Source organism: Corapipo altera, unplaced genomic scaffold (assembly GCF_003945725.1).
Source record: "Corapipo altera isolate COAL_440 unplaced genomic scaffold, ASM394572v1 295, whole genome shotgun sequence".
NCBI classification, from domain to species: domain Eukaryota; kingdom Metazoa; phylum Chordata; class Aves; order Passeriformes; family Pipridae; genus Corapipo; species Corapipo altera.
Window position 1 is genome coordinate 2,429,739 of NW_020884936.1, and position 16,118 is coordinate 2,445,856.

The 16,118-nt window shown below is 46.5% G+C and overlaps 1 protein-coding gene across 5 annotated transcripts in view; it reads right to left on the minus strand.

Moving 5' to 3' along the window:
* Positions 1-1,360: 1,360 nt before the first annotated feature.
* SLC4A11 (solute carrier family 4 member 11) overlaps positions 1,361-16,118 on the minus strand; it is a 99,001-nt gene continuing 84,243 nt past the window's right edge. For 4 of the 5 annotated variants that reach the window (XM_027660516.1, XM_027660519.1, XM_027660518.1 and 1 more), the window contains 4 exons: positions 14,903-15,076; positions 10,082-10,277; positions 8,383-8,552; positions 4,913-4,976 (listed from right to left, as the gene is read on the minus strand). In XM_027660516.1, the coding sequence (XP_027516317.1) occupies positions 4,913-4,976; positions 8,383-8,552; positions 10,082-10,277; positions 14,903-15,076 (604 nt within the window). Of the gene's footprint in view, positions 4,977-8,382; positions 8,553-10,081; positions 10,278-14,902; positions 15,077-16,118 lie in introns of all 5 variants that reach the window. The other variant, XM_027660515.1, reaches the window with a different exon arrangement.

Consider the following 16,118-nt stretch of genomic DNA (forward strand, 5'->3'; position numbering starts at 1 on the left):
CCAGCAAGTCTCTCCTCTGTCTGCTCTGTCTGGTTTGCTCTCTGCAGCCAGTCCTGCACTGGCCAGGGTTTGGCACTTAAATGCCTTCATCAGATATGAAAACAATTAGAGGAGACTATTCTGACATCCACAGGCCTCAACACAGAGAGAAAAACGGGGCAAACCCACCCCATTATGTCCATTGGAGTTGTTTTGGAAGCCTGAAAAACAAAAGCAGGACAGCCCAACTGGAACACTGGGCCACGACAGCTGAAGAGAAGCAGAGGACAGCACAACTGTTGGAGAGTTATGAATCCTTCAGAATTCCTGATGATGGCAAAGCAAGACCCAAGGAGCAGCCACTGCCACACTGTTGCTCAAGTTCTCCAGAGAAAAATTCCCACTTGGCATTCGGCAGCATTTCCACAGTGGAGATTCCAGAGCCAACTTCCAGAGGAGGGCTGGGGAAGTGAAGAGCTGGGTCAGGAGATGACAGAAAATGGCTTTGTGCTGAGATTTAGGGGGAAGAGACACAAGAGATGAGCCTGAGCCAAGCCAGGTTCTGCCCTTTAAACTTCCAGGCAGGCAAAACACTCCAAAGGGCAGATTCAGAATGCAACAAACAATAAAAAAAAACTTTATCAAGGAAGAACATGAATGTGTGCCAGTGATGGTGCAGATGCTTGGTGGGACACAGACTGGGAAATAGGAGGTGCTTTTGGTGGCACAACAGGTCTCAGACTCATTTTTGTTGCCAACCCTTTCCCTCCCACCCCTGAGTGGTCTCCAGCTCTCTCCAGCTTTGGCCAACCTCATGTTTCTCCAAGGAGTGTCCACAGAACACAGCCCAGGTTCTAAAGCAGCCAGACACCACAGGCAAAGGCTGACAGAGTTTCAGTCTTTGGGTACAGCTGATGTGGAGCTTTTGGGGAGAACTCTCTGACCTGCAGTACCACCCCAGAGTGACCATCTTCCAGATCTCTATTCAGAGCATCCCAGTTCTCACAGGTCATTGGGAAGAGGGGTCACGTCCCAGTTGTTGGGGCTCACCTTGGAGCATTTCAGCAGCTCTGGAGGAAACCAGCTGAATTCCTTCACTCCATCCCCATCCCTTCACAGCAAGGCACTGATGCACATCCAAGCAGAGCCTGACATTTATTAACAGCTTCACATGTTGACTCCTGGGAGTCTGGGGGTTGTTGCTGGTGGAGTTGTCAGATTCGCTTCCTAAGCAATCCCGAAAGTGCTGCCCTGCTTGTTCAGCACTCCATGTTTTCACCAACTTCCCTTAATTTACATGGAGAAACACATCCATTTCCATACAAAGCACGTCGAGATTATTTTTGAAGGCAACAAAATAAGTCTCAGACCAAGGAAACTATTCAGGTATAAATCCAACTTTAATTGTCAAGCTCATTCTCGCTCCTACATTCAACGCAAGGATCAAAAACCACACGTTTGAGAGCAGAATTTTATTCTCTCCCCAGTTTCTGATCGTTTTGGCAGCTGTCAAAAAGTAACTTCCACAAATCCACTCATTCCAGCAGCTTTTCCCTACCTTGTGGTCCCAGGTGAACACCGTGGACTCTCCCAGTAGCTCATCTCTCAAACCCAGTTCTTTGGCAACAGTTACACAGAGCATTGTGCGTATATAAAGAGCTTATAATAAATCTTCTTTTACATTCTAATTGTCTCAACCTTCACAGAAGTATTAAAGTGTTCAATCAACTCTGAACAAACCCTCCTTCCCTGGTCAGCCCACTTCCTGGAAACGCCTGCACTTGAGTCAGCAAAACCAGAAGCAAACGAGAAGAGAAAAGGCATGAAAAATAAAAATAATCCTCTGCAGGATCATGACAAACCCTCAGGAGACAAGAGGCCTCCATACATCTCCCTTCTACCCATATATTGGAGAAATGGGTCCAAATGTTCAACCAGTCTAAGCCAGCACAACTTCCCCCCCCCCCCAAATTGTGCTGATTTCCCATCAGTTGACTTTCATTTTTTTTTCCTGTTTTGGCCCCTGTAGAATGAAAACCCTGCAAAACAGAATCCTACTGATGCTACAAAGAAAACACAAACACTGAAGTCACACTGGTAAAGCAAAATAAAGGATATAAACAAGAGTTGTGATGGATATTTAACCCTCCCTGCTACCTGCATTTTACATTATCTCAGCAACATCTGACCCCATCTGAAATTGGTGTTTTCAAAGAGGCTTTAATGAGGGTGGTTTTGGTCCTTTAAGTGGGGAGTGGAGGGTACATCTCAAAACTATTTCCTCTGGCAAGACCTGCAGGCCAGTTCACCCCACTGTGGCTCTGTGCTGGTGGAAATCCCACCCAGAGCCTCTGTTCTTCCTCAAAGAGGACCAAAGCCACATTCCCTTGGGCACATCCCCTCCTTTCTCCAGCTCTAGCATCCAAAATAGGATTTAAACCACCCCACAAGGTGACTTTTCCCTGCAGAGAGCAGAGACACCACAAATTCACCCCCAGGGCACGTGTGTTTTACAGCTTTACTCCACCACAGGATGACACTTCTGATTGCAGCTTTGGTTAAATCTTTTGACATCTGTGGGAAAAACATGTTATTTCAGCCTCATCAGGCCTTTGCACTCCCTGTCTCACAACAGGTCCTGAGCTGTTGGCTGTCACCTGCCCTCCCTTCTGCTGACTGGAGATCAGACACACTCTCACCACCTCCACAATCCTGTTCCTACACACAGGCCTTGGTAACAGCTACCCGTGATCTCAGCCCAGAAGTGACTCAAAAGCCAGGAAATACCGGGAAAAGCGGTCAGAAACCACACACAGGTTTATTCCTGCTGTCCTGGTCCTGCTCAGACACAGCCTGAGCTCCCCCTGCTCCCTCTGAGGGGGACTGAAAGCCAAACGACCTGCTTTGATGCACTGGGGTGGCCACCCTGACCCCGGGACTCCTCAGCAGATTAGACTGGTGCCACATGAAGGTCGTGGTTTTAGAATCACACAGTGTTGTTTTGCTTGCTGAGGTCAGGGCCTTCCCCTGGGATTCCTCAGGGATACATAAACCATGGCCACGCTCTTGGGAACATCCCAACACTGCCCTCCTCCATCAAGGATCAATACAAAAGAAGAAGGGTTTGGTAAGGAAACAAAAAAAATTGGTTTTTAACACACGTGCTTGAGTGCTACAAAAAGGTTAAACACCCCCTGAATTTAGTGCAAACACACCAAATCTTCAGTGGTTTGAGCCTGGCTTAGTTTCAGCACAGCTTTACACCCTCCCTCACTACAGGGCTGGTCCCCCTCATCGTGCAGAGGGTGGGGTGGGAGGAACCCCCCACTGATAAAAACTCTACACCATTTACCGGGCAAGCAACTAGTAAGAAACACTTCTCTGTGCTGACATATTTGCATTTCGTTTTCTGTTGCTCTCCCTCCCTCGTTTCTACTGCTTTGAAAGGTCATTATCAAGGCCCACCACTTTCTGAACGCTCCACCTGTGACCTCTGAGGTGCAGCAAGGGGCAAAGCTCTGAACCAAAGGGCAGCTTGTTTCACAGTACTCCAAAAAAAGAAATAAACCCCAAACCTGACCATAGTACGAGCAAAATTAAATAAACTGAACTTATAAAAGACAGCAGAAGTTCAATTCATCCAGAAATATAATATAACACCTAAGAGTGACGGGGGAAAACTGGAGATCAGCTACAAAACAGAAACAGTGAAATGACCAACAAATATTGATTAGGCGAGAGAGGAAAACTTTTCATTGCATTCTGTACATGGAAATTAAAGGTAAAATTCACATGTTGGAGCATCAGGACAGAACGATGAAGGCCTCAAGCCACAGGAAGAAGGAAGCAAAGGAACACCTTGAATAAAGCAACACATGAACAAAAACAGTAACTGAGCAGCTTCCAAAGGGGAAAAAAAAAAGTGACCATATCTCAAAATGAGAAAAAGCAGCACTGAAGCAGAGAACAAGTGCAATCATGGGAAACACTGACTGCACAAAACACTTTGGATATTTGGAAAGAATCAGGCCTATCTGTATATCTATGCAAAATATATACACAAATCCATATGTATATATGTACACATAGGCACTCCTGTACATATGTATATGCAACCATAACACAACTGCCCTGGGACCAGTATCTGACTCTGGGTGCAAGAAAAAAAAAATGCTGCAGCTGTGCAAAACTACAATTCTGGGTTTGATTACTGAGAAGGAATGGTAGAAAATCCAAAATAATTCCCAAATATCTCAGACCCAGCTGTGGTTTCATCAACATCGCCATGAGAGCCCAACCTCTGGATGTTTCCAAGCTCTTTTGTAGGAATTAAATATTCATCCAAAGCTGGGGATTGTATCAATACATGTTACAGCTGTTTCCAAACACCCACTAATCTTGAAGAGTGGTCAGAAACCTCTCCTGCCATCAGTGGTTTAGCACGAGGCCATCCCACCCTGAAAACCCATTTGGGAATACTGGATGCACGGGAAAATCGAACTCAAAGGCCAGGACAAGGCTGTCATTCTGCAAAAGAAGGGTCAGTTGGTGTCCTTAGTGTTTGGGAAGAATAGGATGCGGTGCATAAAAACACAAAGAGAGAATTCCCCCCACCCTGAAAGAAGGGAACAACTCTGAATCCATGCTCCAACCGTACAGACATGCTGATCTTTGGGGTTCCCGGCTTTGGGATGTGGGAAGTAGCATTTTCCACAAAGCTTGCTCGCCTCACAGCTCCAAAGAGCATCGTCCTCCCAAGTCCAAGGCTGGTTTGGGACACTCCAGCATTCCCTTGGTCTCTGACAGGTGTGTGCTGCCACGTTAGAGCAGAGAGAAAGTGGTGAAGGAAAGAAGTGCATTAGATTGTCCTGTGCCTCGGAAAAGCCGCCTGTTCCCACTCCAAATGGGCTGTCCTTTGGGGGGAGGACCCCCTTTAGTGCTCTGCATCCATAGCATCCAAGTACTTGGCTTCGATGATCCTTGGGAGCAGGTTATACCTAGGGTTGAAACAGAGAACTAAGGTTAGTGCTTGTTTGGAGCCACGGAGCATTTTTTTGTCCGCCCCAAGACTCCCCCGGTCGAGTTTGTCCATGAGATTCTCTCCCAGCTGAAGGGGACAAATGGGGGACAGCAAAAACAACCAATCCTGTAAGCAAATACAGCACTGACAGGAACAACAGTGCTAAGTTCCTTCTGGAAGGAGCCTTCTCCTTTCAGCTGACAAGCAAAGGGAACCTCTTCAGCCTCACAGGAGAGAAGCAGCTTTCCCAAAGTGCTCTGTCACCACAAAGTCTTGAAGATGCCAAAATTGTACCACCCCATGCAAATCTACACTCCTGGTTTGTGCTCGTAGTGCCTTCCTGCTGCCTCCAGTTTGCAAACAGATGCCTTGCTTTGCCACGAATCCCCATTTATTTCCAATTTCTACTTTTTTTCATCACTTGCTGGCTCAAAGAGCTGCCCACAAAGGTTCTCTGAGTACCCCAAGTCACTCCTTGCAGCTGTCACCACAATGAAGCTTTAAAAGATAAACCAGAAGCTTTGGTCTTCAGAGAAGCACCACATGTATCAGCAAGACTCGTGACCGTGGCAAGAAAACAAGAAGAGCCATGACTTGCATTCCTCCAGCTGCTGGTAAGACTCCATCCCAATCTGGAGACTGGATTCTCCATTGGATCGTGGAGACAGTGATTCCCTTACTTTTAGGCTTTTTAAAATTTGTTTGCAAGAACATCCTCAAGGATTGATGTATTTGGGTGACAAAGGTGTGGTGCTCTAACAATACGCTCTGGAGCTGCTTTCATTAAATCCTCCTGCATATTTAGTGTGACACTTTCCCTTGTTTAACAAGGGAGTTGTTCCTCAGCTGTTAAAATAAGGCACAAAGCACCAGAAAGCCCAGTTTGGGACTTAAATAGCTGTGCAAGAGATCCCAAACATCAGCTACTGCTGAGAAGTACCAGAATCTCCTCAAATAGACCCATCATGAAGTGAAATGCTTGACAGTCATGGGAGGACGAGATGAGCATCACAGAATGCTTGGAAAGAAGATGATCCTTCTCTCAGCAACCAAAAACTAGTCATCCTAAAGTTCTGGATGAAAGCCAGGAACTGGGGATACCCAGAGATCACATTTTCTTCCACTGCAATAATGGATTTCAATGGCTTCTCATTATCTCTCACATTAAGAGCACACCAGTGGTCCCTCACCACTGGCAATGCAAATCATGTGTCTAATGCTGTTGGACAGGTGGAAATGGGGCTTTGAGACATGGCTGGTGTTCTGGATGGGACACCAAGTCACACCTCACTCATTTGTGTTTGATTCTTGACTTTGACCCCTGGCTGATGTCCCATCTCCTCTTCCTCCCTCCACTTCTTAAAAAAAAAATGAAAAAGGAAAATATATTTAATTTCTTCCACTCTGTCTCATCTATTTAGAGTGCCAAATCCTTGGAAAAAAGTCATTAACTACAGAGCTCATGGATCATGGTGCTGCCTTCTTGGCTGGAGGCCACAGAAACTACATGAAGGCAGAAGAAACGAGTGGGAGGAAAGCCAAGGGTAAATTTCTGGGCTGTGCCAGGTAGCAGCATTTTCCCCTGAGCAGCAGGGCTGGTTATCCAGCTCCTAGGAAAGAACTGCTCTGGAAAGAGAAATGAGAGAGAGTATGAGGTGGCAGTATCTTATTTACTCAAAAGAAAATATATTTTCACCACTGCATTATCCCACTCTTATTACAAAATCAGGTTCTTCGACAGAGAATTCTCTCCACACTAATTTAGTTTGTTATACTATGTCCAAGAATTGACTATTTAGCAAAAAGTGTCCCACATTTTCTTTTCTGTACTGACATTCCTTGTATGGAAACTTCCAATTCCCACCAGAGTCGATCCCCCAGCACTGCAAAGAGTTGGAGTATTTACCAGCCACTGATCCACTCACCCAAAGTAACACCAATGTGAAGGGCAGGTGAGACATCCCTGCCACAGAAACAATGACTTCAGTGTTTTCCAAGACTGTTTATCTTTAAAAACCTGGTCCAAGCAGCTCTAACCTGATCCTGTTGAAAGCCATGGTAGCTTTGACATTTGCTTTTGTTTTAGGAAGAACTGGACCCACATTTACCAGCCAAGGAAAACACCACAACAGCTGCCTTTGGAGATTATCACATTGATAGCCCTGAACTTTGAGATCAGAGAGAAGATCTCTGAGACTGCAAGCTCAAAGTCAACCAGATATCACTGGATGCCAGGCTGGCCTAAAAATAATCAAATGGACTGGAAACAGATCTGCTCCTTCCAAGATCTTATTATGGCTTCTCATTATATCCAAAGGATTGAGAGCATGAATGATTTAACTGGAGAATGATGGGCAGTCACTGCTAATGAACATTGAGGAAGAAGTTAGTTAAATTTCTCAACAATTCTCTCTCCAGACTCAAGATATTGTGGTGCCCTTCCACTTCTAAAGATCATTTTAAGACTAAACGTGGCCAGTTTGACCTGACTGATCATTGGCAGTGGCTCTGAGCAGCGCAGGAAGTCTGCAAAGTCATCCCAGCACCAAATAAGAGATAAGGACTCCTCTTAGGAGAAGTTTCCAGCTCTGCTCTGAGCACTGGCCTGAGGAAATCAAATTGCAAAGCCATGAGGAACATTATCAAATATCACTTAGAGGGAAGGCTCAGATTGAAGCTTCTCACGAAGATCAGGCATTAAAAGGAGAGTTTCTGCCTCTTGGGCAGCTGGAAGAGCAGCACCTGCCAGCCCAGAACCCTTGGAATGACTCCCAGCAGCAGTGAAACCACAGGCTCTCTGCACGATTCCTCCTCAAGCCCGAGCAGTTGGTGAGAAGGAGGTCACCACCACCCACTGCCAGGAGCTGGGTAGTCTGGGAAGTACTTCTGAACCACTCAGACTGCAGTCACAGAATAGTTGGGCTTGGAAGGGACCTCTGGAGATCATCCAGTCCAACCCCCTTGCCAAGGCAGGGTCACTTGGAGCAGGTGACGCAGGGATGTGTCCAGGTAGGTTTGGAATGTCTCCAGAGAGGGACATTCCACATCCTCCCAGGGCAGGTGTTCCAGTGCTCTGCCACCCTCAACATAAAGAAGTTCTTCCTCATGTTGAGGTGGAACTTCTTGTGTTTTAGATCATGGCCACTGCTCCTTAATGTTCTGGGCACCACCAAAAGGGGTCTGGGACCATTGCCTGACACCCCTTGGAGACATTAGTATGGATTGATGAGATCCTCTCTCAGTCTCCTCTCCAGACCAAACAGGCCCAGCTCCAACAGTTTCTCCTCTCCCTGGACTTCCAGCAGTCCAAACCTGAAGACAAAAAACATGGAAGAGACAAGAAAGGAAAAAAAAAAAAAGAAAAAGGCAGACAAGGTTCGTACCTGATGGGGATCATCCCTATCATGATGAGTGGGAAGATCATCTTCATGTAGGGCAGCGGTGACATCCCAAACCCACAGAGGATGAGGAGCTGCAGGACCTGCAGGCCGGTGAAATAGTGGATCTTCCTCTGGGGCACTCTGCGGATGTAATGGGTTGGAGGATACGCGGTCTGGGGAGGGAAGAGCCACACATCAGACACCCAGAGACCTGGAATTGTGATGGGAAGATGTGGTGTGGGATTTGGGATGCCAGGGTTTTAGGGGAGTCACAGATTTGCACACACACTGCACAACATCAGGGTCCTTAACAGGTTCAACAGCTCGATGTGGGATTCAGAGGGTTAAACCAAGCGCCTCAAACCACAGCATTGGCAGCAGCACTCAGAGGATGACTGAGCACTGGGAACCAGGAGAGGGAAAGACACCACGCAGCCAAGAGAGCCTTTGGGAGCATCTGGAGTGCAATGTAATATCTTGATAAGTGCAGTAATGAGATTGCCCTGAGGAGTACTGTCAGGGCCCTGCAGCAGCATCTGAAGGGCCTGTGGGGAGTGCAGGGGGTGATGGGGAGCAGATGCACCCAGGTGCTGTCACTGCTGGATGGTTTCTCCACCTACAACCCAGCTCCTCGTGATTTTATACCCTTCACAAGGCTCTATCCTTGCCCCTGGTGCTCCCACCTCTTGGCTGAACCCCACTAGGGGAAGACCAGGAGTTGAGATCAGGGAGGTGCAGGAAGGGGCTGTGTTCAGACTGCAGTACTTTTCTCCACTCCTACAAGCTAATCATTTTTGAGGAATAAAGGGGGGGAAAAAATGACATAAATAGGCTAAATATGGTGGTTTTCTTTTGACAGTTCCTTGCTCATGTCTGAGCACAGGCTTTGACTCACTGTCTATACATCAATGAAGAGTATGAGCGACTGTCTGCTGGCACTGGTACAGATTCCATGGGTTTCAGATTGTGCCATGACTCATTAAAAGGCTTCCAGAGAAAGGGGAGATCTCCATATTCAAGAATACTTCTTAATTTTCCAAACCAAAGCTTGGAAAATTCCACACGTAATTCACAGTGAAACCAGAAGTAATAAGTCACATACCTCAGGAGCTGTTCAACCCTCATTCAAAAATTGACATGACAAATGTAATCTTTACCCAACTTGCACAGTTTTAACCTCTGGGATGTAATATTAGAGATCAAGATAGATTAGCAGAGATGCAGAGCCAAACGTTGGGCTTATTAAGCCCTTGACCCTTGTTACATAAGAGAAGATGAGCTGGAGACTTGCTCCAGGTACCTCCTACACTGAAAACCAACACCTTTTTAGCACCTGTAATAGAGAGGGCTTGAAAACGTATCTCCCAGGTTTGTTTTCACCCCACATCAGACAGGTTTCAGTAATGCGAGTCATTTCGTTTTGAGTTTAAACTCCTCTCTTGTGGCATTTCATACAAAATGAAAGTGAAAAATACAGCAAAAAAAATTACCTGCCTGAAGCTTTGTGGGGGAAATCAAAAGATCACCGTTTCCTGATGTTATGCTTTAAATATTTTACATTATTTTTTTAAATGCACATACTCTGCAGCTGACAAAACATCACAGTGGGGGTTTGAAAACTCCCAAACACCCCACAAGTTTGTACGGTGGTGTGCTCAGGTTTGGAGCACAGCTTCCAGCTGTGGTGTCCCATTCCATGTACCTGTTCCTTGAGCAGCAGAGCCACCCTCTCGAAGAGCTGGTTCCCATCAATGGAGGTCAAGGCAATGTAGAGGAAGAGGCCGTAGAGGACCGGCTTTGGGATCCACTGGAGAGGGAAAGGCAGGAGCAGCAGCGACAGCCCAACCAAGAAATTTGCCACCAGACTCGTCAGCCGGGTCTCCTTCACGCTCACGATCCTGGGAGCAAGAAGACAGGGATTAGGGGAGTAGGATAATACCCCAGAACCCTGGAAAGTTTATCCCTGCTCCATGTAGGACACGTGCCACTCGGGAAAGGGAAGCTCATCTCCACCACACTGAGATCAGCACTTCTGACACCGAGGAGGCAGAGCCTTGCTGGATCCAGGCCAGGTACTTCATCCACAGCTCAAGCAGAGCAGCTGGAAAAACGCCAAATTCACCTTCTGCAAAGCTCCACAGATCCTATCCCTGAACTAAACTGCCCTCTGAACTGGTCCTGCTCAGCACAATGCAAAAAAACCCAAACAAACCAAAACCAAAACCAAAAACTAAACAAAACGCAAACCAAAACAAACCAGGCAAGAATCCTCTTTCTGGGCAGTAATCCTTCCCTGGGTTTACCCAGTGCATATGCAACTGGCTTCTATCCCAAAGAAAACTCATTGGCCTCTCCAGGAACTAATGAACCTCTTGTAAAAAAAAAAAAAAAAAAAAAAGAAAAGAACATCTGCACTCTCCTGACAGCGAGTCAGCAGTTTTGATGGATTCGAGGATCTCCCTGTTTACATGGAAGGGAATGTTGAGAGCACCATGTAGAGACTCAGCTCTCCTGTGGGCAACAGCAGTTGTGTTGTGCTGCAAATTGCTGATTACCATGCAAAACATGTAATTAATTAATGCAAATTTTCCAGAGCTGACAGGCCACAGATTGATTTCTTTTTTTTTTTTTTTCTGACAGGAAAGCATGGAACAGCTTTCAGAACCTGCTCCAGGGCAGGTTGCTTTGTCTTCCTTTCACTTCAACTAAACCTGTGAGCATCTCCTGGTTTGAAAAAAATTACCAGAGACAACAGGAGGAAAGAAACGCCTCATCTGTCAAGAGCACTTGACAGAGAAAAAGAGGATTCTTAACTTTTTTTTTTTTTCAAGAAGATAAATCCACCAATGCAGTGGATAAGCCAGTGAGTAAATCCCACTATTACCAGGGAAAAAATGGTGTTTTGATGCCATTTAGTGACCTCATTCCCTGGATGAGACCCCTCACATTCTGAATTAACCCTGTACATAAACCTCTTTGAGGATTAACACAGATGTATCAAAACACACCTCCCTCCTCTACAGAGGCACTGTTGGGACTTCACAATCCCTCCTGTCCTAAAGAAGATTGCTCCCCAGTGAATTATTTCAATATTAAGATGTTTGCTCCCCAGTGAACTATTCAAATACTAAATTTGAAAGTTTTGCTTATGAGTAAGGTCAGGTTGAGCTTCAAATCTGTTCATCCATTCAAGGAGCATAATGAAGCTGTGGGGATGAAGGAGCCTTTCCACATCCGTATTTGGACAGGGAGGGAAAGGGAGCAGCCTAAAGGTTGCTCTGAGGATTTGGATAACAAGGCAGAATTAACACCATCAGTCATGAGACCTGAGGAACAACAGACACCACAAACAGTACACAGAGTCCTGAGGACAACACTGGCATTCTTCAGTGAGTAATGGGGCAGATCATACACATTATCCAGGATTACCAGGACAGGATGCACAGAGGTGTTAACCTTTAAGTGACCTTTAAACAGGTTTAAACAGCAGGAACCACAGCTTTACTCCTTCCAAACAAACTTTGTTTGGATCCTCTTGCAGGTCTCCTGCATCAAGGGGTCCCTGCCCCTTCCTGGAAAAGCTGAGGGAGAGTAGAACTTCACTCTTTCCAGCTCTGCTAGAACTGGGACAACACCTAAGTGGATATAGTTTGGCATCTTTCCCATTGCCTCCAGGTCTGGATCATCACAGAACAGAAGTCATGGAGAGCATCAGAACTTAAAGTGTAACTTTCAATCTGACAAGGAGTGGTCAGACAACTTCAGAGCTACCAGAACCACTCAAGTGGCCCAGTGAAGCAGGGCTTAAAGGATCCACTAACTCAATCAGCCTCATCCAGGCAGAGCAAGAGCTTCCCAGGCCTCATCATCAGGGAACCTAGAGAGGAAGGATTTCTGCTATTTCAGGCAAAGATCTGACCCATCCAAGTGACTGCTCACGACCTGCAGGCACACACAAGTCTGCAAGTGAAGTCATGCAAATGAGAGAGCTCAGGAGCAAAACGAGCTCTGAAGGCACCACATTTCAACCAGCTGCAAGTGCAGAACTGCTCAGAGCAGCAGCCCTTTGGGAACAGATTCTTGAAGCTCAGGGAATTTTCTACAGTCCTCTCCTGGGGATGCAGCAATCACAGCACTGATCACACAGAAGATGTACTGCAACGACTCCTGCCAGCTCCTGCTAATGCCACTTATTAGTTTGGAATATTTTATAAGAACACAGTTAAAATTGCTCATAATTAACCAAACATGACATCTTTAAAGCTGATGTTCCCAGCCTTAAATTTGCCTTCTGTTAATTCTAACACTTTTCTCATTTCCAGGGTGAGGACATCACAGTCACATTAAGTGAACAGAAGAAATCCTGATTTCCATGTGTTCAAAGTCTGGTTTGGCCCTGAGGAAACAGCTCCAGAAAGCCTGTGCTGCGATGGAAATAAAGTAATTAATGGAGATTAAAGAGTATAATCCAGGCTCATTTCCTCAAAATCCCTTAAATATGGCTGGGATGGGATTAGCCATTCCCCAACTTCTCTATGTGAGTAACGAGTGCCTGTTTGCAGATTGACACAGGAAACTCAAATCATTCCTCTACAAGGGAGAAGAAAATTTTGCTTTCATTGTGGCTGATCTTTATTCTTGTTTGTATCATCATCCTGTGAGAGCTTTGATTTGAGTGCAGGAAAGGAGCCTGCCAAGGGAGACAGAGCTGATTTTCTAATTGAGCTTCATTTTGTTCCTCTTGCAGCAGAGCTGGCTGAAGGGGGGGGGGGGAAGGGAAAAAAAAAAGGATGACTACATTGCTTGGAGTCTCCTGTTATAGCTCAGTGCTTTGCAGAGAACAAAAAGCTTTGGTCTCAAAGGGAGTTCAAAGCACTAGGAAATCCTCATTCCCTTCTTCACTCCCAATATTCAGCTCACAGCACCGATTTGCCTCCAGCAGAGAGGAGCTTGGCTGTGAGGGAACACCCTCAGTGAGGTCAGGGCATCCCTCAGCCCTCCCAGGATAATCACAGAGCGGCCTCTCTGATGCTCTTTTTTGGGCAGCTGGGTGAAGGAGGAGAGGACAAGGACAGGAATTAGTCCTTAATTCAGACAGGGGACTTGACTTTGTCAAGGAGAAGCCAGAATGCAGAATTAAGACAGTGAAAACACAGGGAAAAAGACACCAGGTATTAAAACTGGCAACAGGAGACAAGGAGGGAGGGTTGGTATGTGGCTTGCAAAGTGTAAATTGTACAGCTCTCAAAGAAATGGAGAGTAGAGGCATTCCAGAGCAGATCATGGACACAAGGAGCAAAGGCACGGATTAAAACCCTACAGAACTCAAATTTCAAAGTTGATTTTTTTTTTTTAAAAGGGTTTACCATTTACTATATTCGTGGACCCTAACCTGCCAGAGCTCCAGGAGGGTTTGGACAACACTCTCAGGGACAGGGTGGGATTTCTGGGGTGTCTGTGCAGGGCCAGGAGTTGGACTGGATGGTCCTTGTGGGTCCCTCCCAGCTCAGGATATTCTGTGGTTCTGTGATATAGTCGTGATAGCAACACATACTAATGAGAATGCAAGCCCAAGGGACTGATCCCCCAGGAAAGATCTGTAAAAGAGTTGCAGGAAGCAGCAGGACCCAGCAGTTTCCAGATGTGGAAGGTGAAATCTGTCCATCCCTGACCCAAAAAGCAGCTGTGCCTGGTTGGGCTGGGCCAGCTGGCACCAAGAACAGCGTGAAGGCGAGGCTGGAATCAAGACAGACACACCCCATCCCCCAAAGTAAATGACCACTTACCCTCACTTCTGATAAGTGGCAACTCAGAAAATGAAACCAAGGCAGGATAATTAAAACTAATGGCATGTGAGTGGAAATTACCACTTCTGTGGTAAAAGCACTCAGCTGTAACGCACTGAGATCAAACAGGCCAGACAATCTCTACTCTGGAGCAGGTTTCATGAGAAATAGGTTTTTAATTTATTTTTTTTTATAAGTCTCTGATAAGAATCTGTTGCTCAACTCAGAACAGCAAAAAAGTTGGTCTTAAATAGAAAGCTGTGGCCCAGGCCTGGCTTCACATTTGCTTTTGCTTAAAACCAAGAGAATTTAAACATTTTGCCTTCCCAAAATGCGGTGGAGGATGTTATGGGAGCTCTGAAATAATGGTGCATTTTTCTCACCCTTTGTAATAAGCACCAGGCAGGTCTGAGGCAGTGAATCAGCCTGGATTCTTTGTGGTGGACACATCTGGAAAGACCCGGCCCTAAGCATCTCCTGAGCTTCCCACAAGGACAAAACCAAAAAAGGCCTTGGCTGACCCTTCCAGAGGAGAATTTGCACTGGAGTGGGTGGAGTTCCTGCAGGGTGCTGGCTGAGGTGACTTCTTTTGGAGCATCCTCCCTGCACTTCCACCCCTCGCGAGTCTTCAAGATGACAGAAAACTCCACAACCACGCAACCCACTGCTCCCAAAGGGCTGGGAAACCACAAGTGAAACCAAAAGAGATCCAAGACGTCCCCACAGTTCCTACTTACGTCTCATAGATGTGCCCGCTCTCCACCCTCTCCTCCACGTAGGCCAGGGCCCGGACGTGCATCGGGGAGTGCGGGAAGGCCGCGTGGATCCAGGGCAGGCCGAACACGGACAGCCCCGTGTTGATCAGCGCGACGAGCAGGAGGTCCCAGTGATAAGCTGTGCCCTTCACCAGCCTGAAAGGAGGATTTTGTTGACAGTTAGACCAGGTGCAAACATCACAGGCCGAGCCTGAGCTCACATGAAAACATTCGAGTCACTCAAGCGCTCTTCCACACACGCAGTGATCTCGCACCTCCTGAGTTATGTGAAGGCTAATGGGATAGTTTGCTCCCAAAGCAGTCGTCAGCTGGGAAGGACAACCCTGAGCAGAAAGGCAGCCCACTAAAATAACAGCCCATGAAAATTTCATCAGCATTTTGTTCCTGCACATATAGCAGTGAAAAATCCACGTTTATATTTGTTAGCAGAGTCCATGGAGGGAGCGGTTAAAATCCTCGGCACTGACTGACAAACTACTGACACCGAAGTTTCTCATCTGTCTTGTTTCTAACCCTGATCTCCCTCCTTCCCCATGAGCAGGACACGTGCTTGAGATGCTGCAGTAATCCCCTAATTATGTAATTGCTACTGCATGATAAGAAAATGGGACAGAATGCATTAAACTTCAGCTCCTCCTTGGTAGTCACAGAATCATGGAATGGATCACAGAATGGTTTGGGTTGGAAGGAACCTTAAAGATCATCCAGCTCCAAGGGCAGGGACACCTTCCACTAGACCCGGTTGCTCCAAACTCCATCCAATCTGGCCTTAAATGATTCCATCAAGGAAGGTGGCTATGCTCAGAGCAGCACCAACACTGAACTCACATCTAATTTAACCTTGCCATTTTTTGCAAGGTCTGCCCCTTTCCTGAAGATTCCCATCTGCTGCCAGCTGCTCAGATATTACAAGTAAAGTTCAGAAGGAAGGCTGGGGAAGGATTCAGAGTTTAATACCCAACTGAAAGGTCTAAGGCTGTGTTTCTGCCCAGCCATCCTCACACAATAACAGAGTTCAGCTGAATTGCTCTCTGGGCATCATCAGCTGGAAAGGCAGCACGATTTAGGTGCCTTAATGCCACCTAAACAAGCTCAGTTGAACATCTAAGCACAGACTTGGAGCCATCTAAGATACTCTATGACATGAGGTGTGTGGAGCTGGTAGATCTGACCCAGC